Source organism: Equus asinus, chromosome 23, assembly GCF_041296235.1.
Source record: "Equus asinus isolate D_3611 breed Donkey chromosome 23, EquAss-T2T_v2, whole genome shotgun sequence".
Classification (NCBI taxonomy): Eukaryota; Metazoa; Chordata; class Mammalia; order Perissodactyla; family Equidae; genus Equus; species Equus asinus.
The window spans coordinates 63,089,032-63,109,510 of NC_091812.1; the positions used below are offsets into that span (position 1 = coordinate 63,089,032).

Sequence of the window (20,479 nt, forward strand, 5' to 3'; positions counted from 1 at the left end):
AAGGGACTACATAGGAAGGTCAGCAGGCCTTACAGCAGATTATACCCTCTTATTATTATTATTATTATAGAAGTAGCATGAAAATACAAGGACTAAAATAGCTTCTGATTCCAAGAAATATTTCTTCATCTGTGTTCCCCTAAACTGTGACAATGACCACTTTAAAAAATACATGTAACAGCTTTATTGAGATATAATTCACCCATTTAAAGCGAATTCAATGGCTTTTAGGATGTTCACATACTAACCGCCCAACCAGCCCTAGACAACCACTAATAACAATGATTATTAAGGAATTACCAATAGTCACGGGCCCACTTTACCGTTAGAAACAGACATAATACAAATCCAACATTCTCAGTCAATTTTCAAGAAAATGTTTCTGCACCCCATGTTAGGCATAAGGTCTCTAATTAACAACACAAGAAATTCAGTATTATCAGTGGGAGATTAAAAGGTGAATAATATACTCTTTTCCTCCAACAAGGGAATTAGTTATTTCAAACTCTAGGCATTATTCTATCTATAGACTACTGATCTCAACAGAAGACAGGTGATACTAGACAACTGCTTAAAACAGCTGCAAAGGAATGAGGCTGTATGATACTTACGGAATTCTTGACTCTCCCTGCGGATTTCAGGATGCCACCCATGTGACTTATACCCAAAAGCAGTTTTTGAGAGATTGTTTCTTTTCGTAACTGAAAAAAAAGTTTCAAGTTTATCTACGGTTGAGTAGCTAACGTTTTGCAATTACTGCAATTCTTCTCAAGAGCCCCACTGAGCCTAATAAGTTTCTAAGTTTGGTGAAAAGCATGGATGCAATCACCTAAAAATAAACATAACAAAATTGTTGAACCCAGTTATCTTAAAACAGTGCAAGTATTACTCTCTAAATATAGCGGTTTAATTCTGAAAGAATTCCCAGGAACAGGTGGCAACCAATGTTGGGTTTAAATTTAGTACTTTATTTTTAAAAGCTTGGTCTAATGCAATTGCAGAAGTCATTTGCAGATTTTTGCTATTTTACGGCTATAAAATACTTTCAACAAAATATATCTCACGTGTTTAACTGGAAAAATAACAATTACAATCAGTTTTTATAAATTACTAAGATGATAACCTTTTACTCAACGTTACATCCTTTTGGGAACTGTTGCCACAATGGCACCAAAATTATTTCTACAGGAGTGACACTAAGAAAGCAAAGAACAATTAAAACAGTAATTCCACTCATTGGGATCTAAATTATTAATATGTAACCAACTGTGCTACCTGATTAATCTTCCAAGACTTTTTGTGACACATGGCAATCACCATCACCTCCCTTTTTACAAATGAAGAAACCACGGCATAGATAATTTATTAAAAACAACTATATGAATTTGTGTTAGAAAGTGATTGGATACCCACATGTTGGCTACATGATTCTATACCACTAGTTTTAACCAATCAAATCTCAACATAAGTAGATAACTAACTTAAGAGACTACAACAGACACAGTACTGCTTGCTGGCAAAATCTCAACTAGAGTCTTTTTGGCCTGGATACTGTGCAATATTAACTGGGTACTTCCAGAATTCCAGTGAGAGGAGATAATCAACAATCAAATAAACAACACAAACTTCAGATAGTGATAAGTGCTATGAAAAAAATAAAGCAGGGTGAAGGATCTACTTCACACTGGATGATCAGAGAAAGCCTCATTCAGAAAGGGACATTTGAGGTGAAATCTGAAATAATATGAAGGAGTCATTCATGTAAAGATCAGGAAGAAGGGCATTCCAGGCAAGCACACTGGCCCTAATGTGGAAATGAGCATGGCGTGATCAAGTAGTCAACAGAAGACCAGTTTGGCTCTAGCACCACAGGTGAGAGGGAGAGCAGTATGAGAAATGTAGGGGCCAGCTTACATAGGGTCTATTGGGTCATATAAGGGTGCCTAGATTTTAACTCAAAGTGAAACAGGAAGTCATTGGAGTATTTTATGGGAAAGGACATGATCTTTAAAGATCACTTTGCCAGTTCTGTGGGGAATGGATTGTAGGGGGTAAGCTAAAATGGAAGGAGAGAGATCACTTAGGTAGCTACTGCAGTTCAACAGGCAAAAAATGGCAGTGGCTTAGAAAAGATGTTTGCTTTTGTGAGGATTAACTGGGATAATATAAATAAAGTGCTAAATCCAGTGTCTGATACATAAACACTCAACAATAAAAGCGTATGAGAGAATAGAAAATAGATATTGGTCTCTGACTCTGGTTTCTGGCACAGAGCTCCTAAAACCCTTGTAATTTCCTAAGTGATAAGAGCACTAGGAGCATCTTTTGTTCTAATGAGGGGACTCTGGGTGGGCTCCTGGATGGGCGCTGGTCACCAGAAAGACCAAGCCATAGTTAGAAGCTTGGAATTTTCAGCTCTACCTCCCATTCTCCAGAGCAGTTAAGTTAATAACTGATCATGCCTATGTGATGAAGCCTCCATAAAAATCTCAAAAGTACAGGGTTCTGAGAGCTTCCAGGTTGGTGAACGCATCCACACTGGGAGGGTCACACACCTCAACTGCATGGGCACAGAAGCTCCTGTGCTCGGGACCCTCCCAGACCTTGCCCTACGTATCTCTTCATCTGGCTATTGATCTGTACCGTTTATCATATCCTTTAATAAACTGGTAAACATAATTGTGTTTCTCTGAGTTCTGTGAACTGCTATAATAAATTAATCAAATCTGAGGAGAGGGTCATGGGAACCTTTGATTTGTAGCCACATCAGACAGAAGTGGGTAACCTGGGGACCAACTACTTTTGATTGGCGTCTGAATTGGTGTGGGAGCAGTACTGTGGGACTGAGCCCTTAACCTGTGGAATCTGACACTAACTCCAGGTAGACAGTGTTAGATTGAGTTAATTGTAGGACACTCAGATGGTGTCACAGAGAACTGCTTGGTGGGGGGAAATTCCCCCCACCCCCACATTTTATGACCGGAAGTGTCAGAAGTGAAGCGTTCTGTGTGAGTAGTCACACAGAAGGAGACACACAGGAAAGAACTGAGGTTTTCTCCTACACAGGAAAAAGACACACAGGTGGAAAACTGAGTTTTTCCAATACAAACGGTACCTATTACTATTAGTTTATGCCTATTGAAGTCTTCTTGTTTAATGGGACATGAACCTCAAAATCCTTGAGACAACAACTCCGGAAGGATACAATGACCACAACACTCAAAGCACAGGAAGCAGAACTCTACAATTCATTTAATAAAATTTGTTGAGGATCTACTCTGCACAAATGATGAACAGGTCTGCTGAGACAGCACGGGAAAGTGGATTAACAGATCTGTAAGGGATCTGAGAAGAGTTTAACCCTTCACTTTACAAGCAACAAAACTGCACCCAAAGAATCTGCTGCTGTTTCTCCTAAACTGGAAGATGAGAGGATCATGCCCTAGTTTGCCCCAGGGACATACTATGAATAGTTAAAGATTTTCATTAACAACATAAACCAAAAGTTTTTAATGAAGTGCTACATAGACAGCACCTTAATGTACTATGTTAAGAAAAATGTAATATTTATATTAAGCCTTTGATATAGTGCTTTGCACAGGGTAAATGCTCAGTAAATGGTAGTGATTCCTTCCAGCTGCTCGGTTTTTAGGAGGCTGTGTGTGTGATGTCTACCTGGCATCAACTGCTTGACTAAACTGATAGTAGAGCCGCAAGAATGATAATCTAATTCAACCCTATGATTTTCCAAATGGAAAAAAGTGAGGTCTAAAAGCGCTAAATGACTTGCAAAGCTAGCCACAGTGAATGAGTGAGACAAAACCAAGACCAAACCCTGAAGCCCCAGTCGGGTTTCCATTACACGTCATAGATCTGCAGCTTAGCTATAAGGTAGCGTTCAAACTTTTATAAGAGGGTAATAAGAATGTAGCTGCTATACCCGACTTTTTCAATCTTTTTATTTAAAGTCATCACTGAGCTATGATTTTGATAAAGGAATCATCAACAACACAGACTGCCAATATACAGTCTCACGAGTTAACAACGAAGCAGCCTTGGCGATGCAGCTCTATTATGGACACCTGACGAATGCAGAGGCCACGGAAGCAGCTGTGACATACACTGAAGCAGAGACACGACACGCAGAATACACACACAAAGAAGAAAATGACTTGAAACGTTTTCAAAACACAAAATGCGACCACAGCTGTGGGTCACTAAGACGCTGAGCTCAACTCTTTCGGCAAACAGCGACAACAGATGGTTTCTTTCCAGCAGACAGGGAGTCGAATACAAGCACTGGGAGACCAAGACCAAGAGCCACAATGCGGGAAGAGTTGCAGCAGGCCATCCAAAAAGCCTTCCCCTTACACAAAGAGTCCTTCTGCATGAGATTAGGGTGCCCTCCCCCTACCCCCATGAACACAAAAAAACGATCTCCGTAGGGGTGGGAAAACAGGGCGGGGCACAGAGGGGAATCCATCTATCTGGTGAATTCAATTCGACTCCACAAATACTTCCTGAAAAATCTACTATGTGTAAGACATTGCGAAAGATGCCTGCCTTGCCTCGAAGACCTCAGGATTATGTGGGAGCAGGGAAGAAAATGGGGTTCGCGGAAGTCCGCAAATAACCCGAATACGAGCGCTGAGAGGTCCCAGGCAGGCTACGGGTCCAAAGGCATGACGAGCAGTGGCGCTCGCGATAACGCTGAAGAAACGGCGGGGATCCGCGGATGAAGGGTAGGAAAGAAGGGGTTCCGATAGCCGGAGAGGCCCACTCCCGGCTCCCTCACAACCGCCCTCCTGCTCACGCGCTCGGCGGGCGTCCCGCGCAGCCTCTCCAGCCGGGCAGGCGCAAGGCTCCCGACAGGCCGGGCCCGCCCCGGTTCTCCCCCGCCCTTTCTCACCTCGGGGGCTTCCAAATGCCTCCTCGGTCAACCCTGTCTGCGGACAGCAGAGGACGACGCCGGCAAGGGAGAGCCCCAAGGCGGGCGACGGAGTCCAGCGATCAACTCACGCGCCTGAGGCGGCGGCCAGGCCGCATCCCCATGGCAACGCCGCCAAGCGCCGGTTCGAACGCCCGCGCCGACGCCCGCGCGCCGCCAGCGCCGCACCGTCCACCAATGGGCACCCAGGGAACCCGTTGACGTAAGCCGCCGTCTCCTCTAGAAGACCAATCAGGGACCCGAGGAAATAGTGGGCGTAACGCTCAATTTTCGTCTTTCAACCAATCGTTCCTCTCGAGGGGAGCTCTCGCGGCGTTCTAAGTGAGAGTAAAGGCATCTTCGAGGCGGGTCGAGGCTCCCTCTGCCTCATGCTGTTGGTCCCCCGAAGCTCAGCCGAACTCTGCGGATTGGTTGACGTTCTTCCGGTCTCCATCCAAGGCCCGCCTGCTGCCTCCTCGCTGCAGGTGAGTAGTAGCCTTAGGGTCCCTCTGTATGCGGCTCGTGAGTCTGGGCAGGCCAGGCCCCGGACGCTTGCAGGACTCAGTTTTCCCTTGTGCACAGGGAGGAGGTGGGGGTTCAGTGGCCCTGTGAGCCTTGCTTGCCCCCGTGCAAGTGGTGATAGGGTGGTCGTCTGGTGGAATCCCAGAGTGCCGGGTTTGGGGCCCCGTGGCCCGAGCTCCGTACCTTCCCCTCCCTGGGCCTCAGTTTGTTTACACTTTGTTGAAACCTTGTAAACCCTGCTTGCTTTCCTAAAGAGATTTTATATTTTCTAGTTGCTTCATTTGTTGAATGGTTAATATCGTGGCAATTACAGCAGAAGTAAAAGTCACACAAGAGTCCCGCTACCTGAAGACGTAACTTCCTTTTTCTTTGTTCTGATCTGGTTTGGGCCCTATGTATTCGTTACATCTCTTAAGGTTAAAAAAAAAAAATATATATATATATATATATATATATATATCAGCTTAAACCGAATGCAATCGAATAGCCAAATGTAAAACGCTAATAGAGAATGACGATTAAGAGCAACAATACTGGGAGTCTGGCAGACCTGCTTTTGCGTCCCTACCCGGACGCATCTCTGACCCATAGTTTCCTTTTTCCTCTTCTGAAAAATGGCGGTAATGCCTCAGGGGGTGGTTGTGAAGATTAAGTGAAATAATGAAAGTAAAGCTCTTGGCACACTGTCTGGCAAGCAGTAACTCCTCAAAAACATGGTAGCAATTATGTTCATAATAGAAACAAGCAAATATTACTAGCCAAAGGGGCCAGTAGACTTACTGTAATTGAGTACCCAATTTAGCTTAAAGCTTGTCAGTTAAAGAAATAACTAATAGTTAAGGAAACAATCTATTCTTCAAAAGAGTGAAATTTTTTTCCTGGTACCTATATTGAAAGGAATTTATCGGCCGGTCCAGTGGTCTAGGGGTTAAGCTCACACGCTCTGCTTCTTTGGCTGGGGGTTTGGTGGACCGACTTACGCACGGCTTATTGAGCCATGCTCGGCTGGCATCCCACATATAAAGTAGAGGAAGATGGGCACGGATGTTAGCTCAGGGCTAATCTTCCTCACACACACAAAAGGAATTTATCTTGTGGGACCTTATATGTAAGGAATACACATGGTGCGACGAACAGTGTGTTCACTGCAGTTTTGCAGAAAATATGAAAAGCCTTTTTAAAAAATTTTTATTTTCCCTTGATTTTTAAAAATTTTATTGAGGTCATAATAGTTTATAACATTGTGAAATTTCAGTGGTACGTTTTTTTCTGTCAGTCACCATATAAATGTGCCCCTTTACCCCTTATGCCCACCCCCCCAACCCCCTTCCCCTCTGGTAACCACTAATCTATTCTGTTTGTCCATGTGTTAGTTTATCTTCCACATATCAGTGAAAGCACATGGTGTTTGTCTCTCTCTGTCTGGCTTATTGCGCTTAACATAAAGCCCCCAAGGTCCATCCATGTTGTTGCAAATGGGACAATTTTGTCTTTTTTTATGGCTGAGAGCATTCCATTGAATATAATACCACATCTTTATCTAATCGTCAGTCGATGGGCACTTGGGTTGCTTCCACGTCTTGGCTATTGTGAATAATGCTGCAGTGTACATAGGGGTGCATAAGTCTCTTTGGATTGTTGATTTCAAATTGTTTGGATAAATACCCAGTAGTGGAATACTGAGTCATATGGTATTTCTATCTTTAATTTTTTGGGAAATCTGTGTACTCTTTTCCATAGTGGCTGCACCAGTTTGCATTCCCACCAACAGTGTATGAGGGTTCCCTTTTGTCCACATCCTCTCCAACATTTGTTACTGTTTGTCTTGGTGATTATAGCCATTCTATTGGTTGTAACGTGGTATCTTAGTGTAGGGTTTTTTTTAAGATTTTATTTTTCCTTTTTCTCCCCAAAGGCCCCCAGTACATAGTTGTGTATTTTCAGTTGTGAGTCCTTCCAGTTGTGGCATGTGGGATGCTGCCTCAGCATGGCCTGACGAGGGGTGCCATGTCTGTGCCCAGGATTCAACCCGGCGAAACCCTGGGCCACTGAAGCGTAGCGTGCGAACTTAACCACTCAGCCACGGGGCTGGCACCCTTAGTGTAGTTTTGATTTGCATTTCCCTCATGACTAGTCATGTTGAAAATCTTTTCATATGCCTATTGACCATCTGTATATCTTTGGAAAAATGTCTGCTCAGATCCTCCATCCATTTTTTGATCAGGTTGTTTGTTTTTGTTTTGTTGAGTTGTGAGTTCTTTATATATTTTGGAGATTAACCCCTTGTTGGATATATGATTTGCAAGTATTTTCTCCCAGTTGGTGGGTTGTCTTTTCATTTTGTTTCTAGTTTCCTTTGCCTTGCAGAAGCTTTATTTTTTCTTTTGTTTCCCTTGCCCGAGTAGACATGGTATTTGAAAATACCAGTGTCAAAAAGTGTACTGCCTATATTTTCTTCTAGGAGTTTTCACATCTTACCTTCAAATCTTTGATCCATTTTGAGTTAATTTTTGTGTATGGTAAAAGATAATGGTCTACTTTCATTCTTTTGCGTGTGGCTTGTCCAGTTTTCCCAACACCATTTATTGAAGAGATTTTCCTTTCTCCATTGTATGTTTTTAGCTCCTTTGTCTAAGATTAGCTGTCCACAGATGTGTGATTTTATTACTGGGCTTTCAATTCTGTTCGATTGGTGTGTATCTGTTTTTGTACCAATACCATGCTGTTTTGATTATTATAGGTTTGTAGTATATTTTGAAGTCAGGAATTGTGATGCATCCAGCTTTGTTCTTTTTTCTCAGGATTGCTTTAGATATTTGGGGTCTTGCCCCATATGAATTTTAGGATTTTTTTTGTTCTATTTCCATGAAGAATGTCATTGGGATTCTGATTGGGATTGTGTTGAATCTGTAGATTGCTTTAGGTAGTATGGACATTTTAACTATATTTATTTGTCCAATCCATGTGCATGGAATATCTTTCCATTTCTTTATGTCATCATTGATTTCTTTCAATAATGTCTTATAGTTTTCATTGTATAGGTCTTTCACTTCCTTGGTTAAATTTATTCTTCGATATTTTATTATTTTTGATGGGATTGTATTCTTGAGTTCTTTTTCTGTTAATCCATTATTAGAGTATAGAAATGCAACTGATCTTTGTATGTTGATTTTGTACCCTGCAACTTTGCTGTAGTTGTTGATTATTGCTAATAGATCATGTCCATCTGCAAACAGCAAGAGTTTCACTTCTTCATTGCCAATTTGGATACCCTTTGTTTCTTTTTCTTGTCTAATTGCTCTGGCCAAAACTTCCAGTACTATGTTGAATAAGAGTGGCGAGAGTGGGCACCCTTGTCTTGTTCCTGGTCTCAGAAGGATGGCTTTCAGTTTTCCTCTGTTAAGTATGATGTTGGCTGTGGGTTTTTCATATATGGCCTTTATTATGTTGAGGTACTTTCATTCTATACCCAATGAAAAGCCATTTCTTGATTCAATTATCAATAACGGCTAAGAGCATGACATTAAAACATAACTTAGAGGGGCCGGCCCCATGGCTGAGTGGTTACGTTCATGTGCTCTGCTTCAGCAGCCCAGAGTTTCACCGATTCGAATCCTGGGTACAGACATGGCACTGCTCATCAGGCCATGCTGAGGAGGCATGCCACATGCCACAACTAGAAGGACCCACAACTAAAATATGTACTGGGGGGATTTGGGGAGAAAAAGCAAAAACAAAAAAAAGAAGATTGGCAACAGTTGTTAGCTCAGGTGCCAATCTTTAAAAAAAACCCAAAAACATAACTTAGAGAAGCTTTCTGATGACCTTTTATGATACAGGGATAAGAGTGACTCACATATATTCAGTACTTCCAATATGTCAGACCCTGTGTATACATTATTTTAAACTCTACAAAACCATGAAAAGTAGACGTTATCTTCATTTTGCAAATGAAGCTTGGAGAAGTTAAGTATTTTGCTCAAAGTAACACAGCTATTAAATTAGAGAGCTTGGTCCTTCTCACTGCAGAGCCGGCCAACCTTTTCTGTGTTGTGTCATGGTGTTTCTGACTGAGAGGATGAAAATGCCTGGCACACCAGATGCACAGGCAGACTTACCCAAATGGAGAGAGATCGGCTGCAGAGGCACCCACGGTGGGAGCAAAATCTTTCTCTAACGGGAAATTTCTGCCTTGGGAAATGAGGAGATGGAATGAGATGATCGCTGAGCTCTGGACCTATCTGTCCATTCACTTTGTGGGTAGTCTGTAGTACTTCAGATTCAGTTTGTCCCAAGCAGAAATCCTTAGCTTACGTTCTACTCCTTGCTCCACCTACTGCCCTTCTGCCTAGTCGCCCAAACCAAATCCACCCCTCCCTTCCTCTCCCTCTGTTTCTCTCTCTCTCTCCCTTGGACAGTGAAACATCAAAGAGAGTTCATTTTCTCTTTGAGATCTCTCTCAAATTCATCCCTTCCTTTCCTTTCTCACTGCCTCCGCCTTAATTTAACTCTCTATCACTTGTTATCTGGACTCTTGGCAACAGGCTTGTAACTGGTTGGTCTCCTTGCCTCCAATCTTTCCTTCTCATTCATTCTCTACCTTCCTCGCTGCCAGAATGTCTTTGTAAAATGTCAATCTGACGATATTACAGCCCTGCCTAAGACCTGTCAAAGGGTCTCATTGCCTACAGACTATAAACTGTTTATCAATGGAATGTCATCTTGTGGTTGAGGGTCTTTCCCACACTCCTCCCTTTGCCTGGAGTGCCCCTTGCCCCCACCTTTATTCTGCCTGGTAAACTCCTAGCCATCCTTCAAAATCCTTGCAAGATACTCCTTTGACCTAAAGATAATCACTCCTTCTTTGCTTCCTTTCTGTCTCACACACGCGTCTGTGATGCACAAAACACACTGGTAACTTGTCTGTTTAAATATCTTACACTTTCACTAGGCTGTGAACCCCTAGAAAGCAGGGTCATTGTAGTATTCAGCTTCATAGCTACTCTTCAGTCCTGTCTCACTGCCTGTCCCATGGGACACCCTCAACAGACATTAGATGAGTACATGAATCGCTTCAGGCTCTAACATGAGAATTCCTCAAGTTTGCTTTCCAGCATGTACAGCAGATGGCACTAACAGGCCACTTAACAGATCCCCTTCACTAGGGATGATTTTTGTCCCAACCTTGTCTGATTTTGGCCTCATCCTTGAAGTCAATATTCATGTCATTCAGGTGCAGTCTCCTGTTTCCTCCCTCAGCCAAATAGCAAAGATAGCAGGATGACTCAGCAGCTTGGTCTCTGAGAAGAGGGAGGCACACACCCAGACGAAGGTGCAGTTGAGGGAACATTTTCTTTGTCTCAATTTATTCATGGTAGTTGGGGCTTTTTTTCTTTCCTTTATTTATTTTTTTTATAAGAGGGCTTTATTCATGGATGGTGCCTCATTTCTTCCACTCCTTTGAAAGGGAAGAAGGGAGCTGGAGAGTCTGAGAAAAGACCATTATGATGTGGGAGGTGAGGGACAGCTGGGCAGTCCGAGCTGCTTGTGGGCAGGCAGCGCTGGCCTTCCTCCTTACGGTGGAGTGGCCTGGTGCATTTCCTGGATACCAGCACCTTCAGTTAGGTGTCTGTGTGCTCATCCAAGGCTGGCATCGCAGGGGTTCCTAACACTTGGTGCTGGGGAACCTCCAGGCTACTGGGTATGGTTTTGAACATGTGGCTGTAGGTTCCTACTTCCCAGAAAAAAAGCGGAGGAGGCATAGAAAGCCTCATCAGATAGGCAAAGTTTAGGGGCCTCTGGCTACACTTCACCCCTCCAGGGTCGCCTTTGGGCACCGGGACCTTCTTCTACACCCCCTCCAACTAAAACCTGTTCTGTGGAAAGGATTCCAGCCAGACATCTTAAAAATCTTCCTTGTGAAACTAGATCAAAGACTGGGAATTTTGGAACTTGGAGGTAATTTCATAGATCGTTTGCGTGTTCTCTCATAGGACCACTTGGGCCCTAACCCCTACTCTTTCACAGTAGGCAGAGCTGTACTATATAAGGGAAAAAATACAGACTTTGCAGTTAGACTTACATGGATTCAAATCCTGCCATTCAGAGACCAGCTATGTCTTTGGGCAAGTATTTTAACCTCTTTGAATCTCAGTTTCCTCATCCTGAGCTGGAGATATTAATGCTTATCATGAAGAGTTGTCTTGAGCATTAGAAAAGATACATGTAAAGAACCTTGCATTGTGTAGCTGGCACAGTGTAGATGCTCAGTTGATAACATGGTAGCATGAAACTATTTCTGCTAAAGGGATTTTAGACTATGAGGAAGCCAGTTGGGGGAGGATTGGAGGACTCTATCTGTATCTAAAGGTATATTTCCGAGGGCTTTTGGGGTTGAGCTATGCTTGCAATAGCACTCTGATTAATTTGATGAAAACATGGGAACACAACACATCAGTATAGCTATTTATCTGTGAATTATTTTTTGGCACCTAGGTCCTGAACCTCCTAGGCTGTGAGCGAATTGTATATATAGAGAAAGCCAAGAGCACTTTTCCTTAGCTTCTGGAACCTTCTCAAGACATTGAGGGTTTTTTGTTCAGGTTTTTTTAACCACCCAAGGCACTTTGCCACTTTTCTGAAGTGTGAATTGCCTGCTGTCAGCCTGGAGTTCTCACCTCCGCAATCCTGGCTGCAGGCATATTTGCATATTGGATGCTGCATTCTTTAACCCCGTGAGGTTTGAATCCACTTGGAGTCCGTGTGTGTGTGCGTGTGTGTGTGTGTGTGTGTGTGTGTGTGTGTGTACACACGATGTACATGTGAAAGCTGGCTACTTTCAAACCCCAGGACAGTTTCAGCTCCGTGGTCTCTAGAAAAACAGAAAATCTCCAACAATAGCTCCATTGATTTTTATGTAAATGGCACCCTTCAGGAAAATGCTGGGCTATTTCCCAAAGTCCCAGAACACACCCTGAGCATTTGTTTGAGCAGGAGGTGGGAGAGCGTTCTGTTGAGTCAATGAACATCTGTTGAGAGCTGCTGTGCTCGGTCCCAAGGAGACAGAGCTCATCGTCTGACTCTTCCCTGCCAGAGGTACAGACTGACTTACCGTACTGGGTATGCATACTTGTGGTGGCTTTGTACTGTGTCCACTTAGCTAGGGTGGAACTAAGTTTCCCAGGATTCCCTTCATATAACTTCCAGGTTAGAGGTGACCTCAAGAAAATTTTGTGTGAGATCTGGAAAGCTGAAGTGAAGGAGCAGCCAGTACGCTATGAAGGACAGAGCAGCTACCAGGCATGGCGCGGTGCATGCCTTGTGACACTGATCTGCTGGCTTGCCTTCTTGGTGCAGGACAGCACCCAGGCGTGCAGCTCCCCAACTCCTTCTGAATCTCCTCCTTCAGCTACTCTGAGTCCTGGGCCAAGTGTACACTCAGCTCTGTGGCAAAGGGCTTCAGCTTCTCCTGCAAGTCACCTGCATCACTGAGCTTGGAGATGGTGAAAGGAAATCGCAAGTTTCAGTTTGTCCTCGTGGGTTCCAGTTGTCCTGTGGGTCCCGATTTGTTCTCACGGGTTTCAGTTTTCCTTGCTCTCTTCCACTTCACATCCAGCTTTCCTTCCTAACTTCTGGCCTTGCTGACCCTTAGAGGCTTCAGGCCCAACACCAGATGCAGAGTCGACAGTGTTGCATGGATTTCTCCATCAACTTCCATAATTGCACAATGCCTAATCCCTATACTAAATCCTTAATTTTCTAGTGCCCCTAGTGTTCTGCTTCTCTGATCAAACCCTATAATAGAAGTTTATTCATGCCTTTTTTAAAGGCCCAGTAGGTGGAGTGATTAGAAGCCAGACGCTTCACAGAAGAAGAGACATCTGAGCTGCTTCTACAAGGATGAGTAAGAAGTTGTATGTATGACGATGGAGGGAGAAATTCTAGAGCACAGCCGGCTCAAGCCAGGCAATTGAAAGGGCAAATAGGAGTTCTCCCTTTCTAGAACAACTGTCCTTTCCATGGGTCTAGAGCATAGGTAGAAAGAGAACATCTGATCCTAGCTCTTCTGGTCCCATCGAGGTGAACTGTTGGTCAGTCTGGTTCTCAGATGTGGTCACCCCTGCCCATTGGTATCTGCTGAGATACATTTTTGCTAGGGTGCACCCTTGTTACTACCCTAAGCTCCCTCCCCATAGGAAAATATTGGCCTGCTCCCCTCTCCCCAGTGGCTCCACATGGCCCCCCTCCGCCTGTCTTTCTTGGCCCCCATGCAGGCATCTTTGTTTCCCCATGCTGTATTGGTGATGGCAGTGATGTGGAGGAATGCTCTGGGGCTTCCTGTCCTAGGCGGGGCACTGTGCCCTCTAGTCTTGGATCCCTAAACTTACCTAGGAGTTCCAACATTCATTCCATGGGACTCCACCTGAGGCAGGGGCAAGATGTCCTACAACAATAACTTGCCAATACTTTCTGAGCATCCTGATAGGGGGGCTTGGGCTCAGGTACCTGTTTCTGCCTGAACCTGGACCAGTAATTTGAAATCTTTGTTCACCCATTCTCTGGTGACAGGATGCTTCCTTCTGGCTTCCAGAATGGGGAAAGTTCTCGGCATAAATAGGAAACCCGGGAAACAGAACACGATGTTTAATAAAAGCCTTCTACCAGTTTACAAATGAATTTTTAAACTCAAGAGTGATCACATTATACATACTATGCTGAACAATACTTTTTTCCCCTTAGTATGTCTGTGAAAATCTTTTTACAAGCAGCACATTTGGCTCTACCTAATTTTTTTTAATGGTTTCATAATATTCCATCCTATAGATACACTGTACTTTACTTGACCATTCCCATATTGATGGATATTTGTTTCTGCCTTTTTGTCTTTTCAATATTGCAAACAAGGTTGCCATGAACATCCTTGTACGCGCATCTTAAACAGGTGTTTCTGTATGTTGGAGTGCTTCCATATGGAATTCCTGGGTCTAAAGGAATGTGCATTTTATGTTTTGATAATTATTACCAAATTGCCCTTGTAAGGGGATGTGCTAATTTACTCTCCCACCAACAGTATATGAAAGCACAGACCATTTCAAAAATCCCTTTTGAGATTATTTTGAATCTTTAAAAACTCTCCTTAGAGGTTTGGAAAGGTCACAGTGTTGGGTGTGTATGGTTTTTTGGTAAGGAACCGCTATTCCCTGCAGCAACAACACCATCCGTTGGCAGTTCAGAGAATTGCCCTGGAACCTGTTTCAGTTTGGGTCTGAGTTTTATGCCTTTGACAGATGCAAGCTCATCTTGCTTGAGCACCAGCAAGGAGGCCGTGGAGACTATCAACTCCTCCTCCAGCTACCCTCTCTGCATCAGCTCTGCCATCCATGAGGACCAGCTCCTTCTTTGGTCCTGGAATCTTACAGAAGAGGCCCTGCTGACTTGGGCCTCTTCCTGCATGGGCCACTCTCCCAGGCCTTCGCTGCATGTGAGACACCTGTCTTTCTTTCAGTTCTGCCATCCCACCTCAGGACCTTTGTCCATACTGTTCCCTCCAACTGGAGCATGCTTCCTCTCTTCTTTCCCTTTGCTGACTTACCTTTTACTCATCCTCTACTTCTCTGCTCAAACATCCCTTCTTCCAGGAAGGCTTCCTTGATCCCTCATATGAGGTCAGGTTACCTATCACACATTTTTCCTTTGCGGCACATCTTTATGGGCAATTATTTTTTAATTTGCTTAATTATTTGATTAAAATCTGGCTCTCCTACTAGAATATAAACTCCATGAGGGCAAAAGCCTAGCGTGGTACTTAGTACATGGTGGGAGCTCAATAAAATTTGTTGAATGAACAAGTGACAGAAGTTTTTCTTTAGCAGGGACTAAAAAAATTTAGTTTTTATTGTATTGCTGATTATAAAATTAATAAATGATCTCTGTGAATTTCCAGACAATACAGAAATATATGGAGTAGAAAATGAAAGTCTTCCCATAATCTCATCTTCCAGAAAACACTGTTAATGACGTGTATCCTTCCAGACATTATTCTATGCATATTGAAATCTATTGAGTGCTCGTTACATGCCAGGCACTGTTCTAAAGCACTTTACAAAAGTTAAGCCACATAATCCTCACAGCAGCCCTTTGAGGTAGAACTGTTATTATCCTGTCTCACAGACGAGGAAACTGAGACTTAGGAGCTAATCACACAGTGAAGAAGTGGCAGAGCCCCAACTTGAACCAGAGTCCAGATTCGTGCTCTTGGCCACTGTGCTGGTTTGCCTCTGATGGGGTGGAGAAGAGGCTTTCTACTATATATGCTCTTTTGTACTTTGAATTTTGAACCATGTGAATTGTGTAACATTCCAAAACAAGGATTAAAGGCTAAAAAAAATCAATAACAAAAAAGTTTTTGGTACACCAAGCTACTCTGGAAGTGACCCCTGTGAGCCATCAGAAACCACATTGTGGGGGTCTTTGCTCCAGAATCAGGTGGGAGGCTGAGGGAAATGGGAATGTGGATTTGATGATACTGTTCTACTGCATCTCTCCCATTCCCAGCAAATCCCCAGCTTCAGCGGTTTGCTTTTGAGGATCTCCAGTCTCTTAACACACACACACACCAGCCCTGTGTTTTAGCGGGGAGACCTGGAGGAGCCGGGATAGAGCCACACTGACAGGGTAGGGACCAGGGTCCTGCAGTTACAAAGGCTCGTCCCTGATTCCTGGTTAATCCCCATTAGTCCTTGGCATGCTGCCTTTTTCTGTAGGCGATGCGGTCACTGTTAGCTGGTCCGTGCCACTCCCGAGCACCAGAGTGCTGCCGTCCAGTGTGGAGCTTCCTGTTTTCTGTAATTTCCCAATGTCCCACATCTTCTTTGTTAAGTCCTCAGATAGACCATGGCCCTGAGAGCATGTGGGTTGATCATCTTCCGAAGACGCCTCATTCCCAAGGTGGACAACACTGCAATTGAGTTTCTACTGCTGCAGGCGTCGGATGGCATCCATCACTGGACTCCTCCCAAAGGTGTGAGGCCAGAGGGGCTGGCTCTTGGGGAAATGCCAAGCATTGCTCAGAAATCCGCCCTGCCAGGCCCCCACAAGGCTTGTTTCCCAGTGACTGTGCAGCAGGAGCGGGTGGGGTGGGAGGAGCCCTTCATCCTTTCTACATCAAGGTCTCCATGCCTGGCCAGAGCAGAGCTGGAAATAGAACTCTGTGACTGAGTCCCAGGGCAGAGGCAGCACCTGTTTCTTTTTTGTTCATATCATTCATCAGAGCGCCAGCCTCTGTGGCAAATGGCTGAGTAGGAGAAAAGGCACTGGGCTGGGAGTTGGGGACCTTGGAGTTGAGTCGTTACTGGGCTACAGGTCAGGAGCCCACAGCTTGCAGACAGAAGGTAGCAGGGACTCTAAAGGGGAATGGGGTGGGAGGGGGGTAAGCAAGGATCCAGGTTTAGAGGAAAACAAGGAAATGGGAACAGGAAGTAAATTTTGCACATTTGAGTTTTCACTTGGGAGAAACAAGGTGAAAAAAAGGGACAGAAGTGTCACAATACTATGAATAGGAATATTCACACTTGTCTCCTGATTACCTAAGTCACACTGCATGGTACCACTCATTGAAAAATTTCAAAAGACCTCTCCGAATTTTTTCTTGCTTGGGCCCAAGGGATAAGTTTCCCTGTTGACATTGGTGAGCAGAATGCTGAGTAGATGCTGTTGGGAGGGGTGTGCTCAGAGCCTCCCACATGCTTCTGAGGGAAGGTGGGGCATCCTGGATCAGCGTGCCTCTCTCATACCAGCATCCCTCCCATCTTCTTCCCCCAATGCATTACCTACCTGTCTTTGTGTACATGGCTATATGAGGTGCTATATAGAGGAAATGCCCCAGAAGCCATGAGCTAGAATGGATTTTTACGTCCACACTCCTGGTGCTTTTGATGAGAGCTGTGCAGCAGCAGGTGACTCAGGGCACTGCTCTGAGGATCCCTGGGAAGGAAGAGGGCTAGGATATAGCCCTGTCTCCGAACCAAGAAGAGAACAGCAAAGAATTCCTGCCCCCCATGAACTCCTGAACCAGGAGGACCCCTGCCCCGCCTCCCCCCAGCAACTTGCTGGAGCCATGTGTTGACAAAGACTGCCAGACCCCTCCCAGTCCTTTTTGGCCCCTCTGGGCAGGCTAAGAATTTGCAAGGAGGGCCTGGAGGCAAAGTCGAAGGCTGCTCCCAGTCTGCAGAGCTTCAAGTTCTCCTATAACAGTTTCCTGGCAACTCTCTGCTCAGGTTTGGGTCTTGCCAACAAATTTTCTTAGAACTGGCTCTTAGCTTGTCCGTAGTCTAAGTTCCCATCAGGACTTTCCCTGTGAAACTAGAATCTGGCCTTGCTCAGTTAGAAAGATGAAAACAATTTGGAAAAGCCTTGATAGCTACTTGGAAGCAGCTGCTGGTGCCGCAGCGCAGGGTTTTGAGCCTGCCTATTGGCCCTAGGACTTCAGGGACCAACTGCAGACAGTGTTAAGTCCTTACCGTGGACTGTAAGTGAAGTGCTCCCTCTTCAGCTGGCTGCCACCTGCCAAGAAGGGACTGCCCGGCCTTGGGAAAATTGCGTTAAGGTCTCCAGGGGAAAGGTCTCCCTGAGAACATGGGATGAGGAGAGCTCCAAAGAATAAGAAAGCAGAGGTCTGAGGGAGGCCAGCTTTCTCACCATTGAGGAGCAGTATTCTAGACCTGACTTGCCAAACACATGGTCTGTTTCATTCTCTACAGAGAAGATGGGGTGGGGAGGAGGGGTTTCCCAGACACTGAAGAGCCAGACACTGTCTGCCCTGCACCCCATTCCTAGGCGTGTTAGGATATTGTCAGTCTCAAGGCTCCCTTTAGCTTAGCAACACCTAGGAAAGTCACCGAAGACCTCATCTTTAAATCGTCTGACCTGGAAAGTCCAGCTTTGTTGAAGATCCTCTCTTCTTTCTCTTCCTCTTTTCTCCTAACTAGGCCATGTGGAGCCAGGAGAAAATGACTTGGAAACAGCCCTGCGGGAGACTCGGGAGGAAGCAGGCCTAGAAGCAGGCCAGCTGACCATCATTGAGGGGTTCAGAAGGGAGCTCAATTATGTGGCCAGGGAGAAGCCTAAAACAGTCGTTTACTGGCTGGCCGAGGTGAAGGACTGCGACGTGGAGATCCGCCTCTCCCACGAGCACCAAGCCTACCGCTGGCTGGGGCTGGACGAGGCCTGCCAGTTGGCTCAGTTTGAGGAGATGAAGGCAGCGCTCCAAGAAGGACACAAATTTCTCTGCTCTACAGCAGCCTGAGTTGGCCAGAGCAGAGTCATTTGCCTCAGCAGGATCATTGAGGGCCTTCTGAGATGAACCCACCTTCAGCCCCCAGAAAGGTTGTGCTGGTCTTTGGCTCATCATAGCAAAGAACAGATAGGTTAGTGAAATCAGTTGAGGACTCCCAGAGGCAAGCAAGCAAAAATCTTAGCTGGGTGGAAAGGAAGGCAAAGGAGGAGTAAAAAAAAATGGGCAGAACCAGTAAGTGCATCCTTATACTTTATAAATAAATTTCAAGCAGCTTATCTGTCTTCTAACCTGTTGTATTTATTTCTTGCATTCTTGCCCTTGGTGGGGGGAAGAACACTAAAGTGAATCAGAGTTCTGAGCTTAGCCAGAGGGAATCCTGTGTCCATGCGTTATACCCCAGAGAAGCTAAGGGAGGAAGTTGGAATAGGAGAGACCCAACCCTGCTAGGGGGTTCTCTTGCCTCTGAAACTCCAAGCACCCTCACCCCACCCCCAGCAGTGCACCCGAGACTTTGTGACCTGTAGTGGGACAGGAGCCCAGGAACTGGGTCTCTTCTACTCACTAATGTATTTTCCCCACTCACATATGTTGTAGGTGCTCAGTAAATATTTCCCAAAATAATTAGAAACCCAAGGAACTTTGGGACATATCCCAGGTCACAACAGGAGAGGAGGGACAGGCAACCCTGGACCACCGGGTCAGTGACACATGCAACCCGACCTCTCAGCCCAGTCCTGCCACCCAGAGTCAGCATGGGCCTCGTCAGCACAACTGAGGTCACTGGCAAGAGGCAGGCCCCAGCCTGGGGGGCCCTGCTGGGCCACGCAGCAGCCCTGTCGCACCCATGTGCACTTCTCGCCTGTAGCTGCCTTCTTGCCTTTACAAGCCCTCATCATTGGTGTTTCTTTCTTCCCACGTGCTCCATTTGTCCGCAATTCAACTGTAAGACCCAGAGTGCAAGAGCTGGGTCTCAGCCCTCTTTTCCCTTGCTACTAGGGCTCAAGGAATGCAGGGCAGGTGTTAGATGTTACAGCCCTTCCAGGAGCTGTTAGCAGCTGGGTTCATGTGGATTTTATTAGAGGGTTGTCGCCCAATGAAGTGCAGAAGATTGGATGAGAAGGGGTATTGGCAAAGGTCAGCCTGGATTACCAGGGTCAAGAACAGCCACCCCAGAGGAAGGAGAGAGACGTCGCCTAGGTCTTAAGCAGGCTTCCAGATGTTTTCAGTCAGTGGTTGTCCGTGCAGACAGGGCAAAAGCACTAGCGAACAGGATCTTGGAGCCCCGCCAGGGACCGGAGTGGTTTTGTTCCTCACCCCTCTGAGCAGCACTCTGTGAAGGAGGCCTGCTGCAGGAAGTTTTTGGAGCTTAATGTTCTCTTTCCAGGCCAGCAGGGACCACATCCCACTGATTTAATAAATGCCTGCTGGGCAGTGGTGCCAAACCACAGACTAGCTGCCTCCTAACAAGGGCTGGCCGGCCCTGTGCTCTCAGCATGGGAGGCTGTGGAATCTCAAAACGCTAAGACCTTCAGATTTAGAAGGGACCTGGGAAATGACCTGGTTTTGCTGCTCATTTTCATAGCTGGGGAAATAGAGGCTGAAGAAGGTAGATAGCCCTGGCAGTTGCCCACATGTGGGGTGCTTTGAGGATGAGGTGCCAGAGTCTAAAGACTGTGCCTTAGAATATCTTATATAGCTTTGGAGTCATTCCTCTGGGCCTTACAGCGTTTTCCATT

At 45.3% G+C, this 20,479-nt stretch overlaps 2 protein-coding genes across 5 annotated transcripts in view; one reads left to right on the forward strand and one right to left on the reverse strand.

Annotated features, from left to right (window-relative positions):
- KIF24 (kinesin family member 24) overlaps positions 1-5,050 on the reverse strand; it is a 59,008-nt gene extending 53,958 nt beyond the window's left edge. For 2 of the 3 annotated variants that reach the window (XM_014857397.3, XM_044757010.2), the window contains exons 1-2: positions 4,910-5,050; positions 612-701 (exon numbers count right to left, since the gene is read on the reverse strand). The gene's annotated coding sequence lies outside the window, so the exon portion shown is untranslated. The remainder of the gene's footprint in view (positions 1-611; positions 702-4,909) is intronic. The other variant, XM_044757009.2, reaches the window with a different exon arrangement.
- Positions 5,051-5,204: 154 nt separating this feature from the next.
- Positions 5,205-19,030, forward strand: NUDT2 (nudix hydrolase 2). 2 transcript variants are annotated; one of them, XM_070495802.1, is made up of 3 exons: positions 5,205-5,412; positions 16,336-16,469; positions 18,436-19,030. In XM_070495802.1, exons 2-3 carry the CDS (start codon positions 16,343-16,345, stop codon positions 18,750-18,752), a joined length of 444 nt encoding a protein of 147 aa, XP_070351903.1. In that variant the 5' UTR covers positions 5,205-5,412; positions 16,336-16,342; the 3' UTR covers positions 18,753-19,030. The 2 variants fall into 2 exon arrangements, with proteins under 2 accessions (XP_070351903.1, XP_014712891.1); XM_014857405.3 differs by having other exon boundaries at positions 5,221-5,412; positions 16,329-16,469.
- The last annotated feature ends 1,449 nt before the right edge of the window (positions 19,031-20,479 follow it).

Coding starts and splice junctions, on each gene's coding strand:
- NUDT2 (XM_070495802.1), top strand. CDS start 16,343: ATGGCCCTGAGAGCATGTGGGTTGATCATCTTCCGAAGACGCCTCATT. Junction 16,470..18,435: donor TCACTGGACTCCTCCCAAAG/GTGTGAGGCCAG, acceptor TCTCCTAACTAG/GCCATGTGGAGCCAGGAGAA.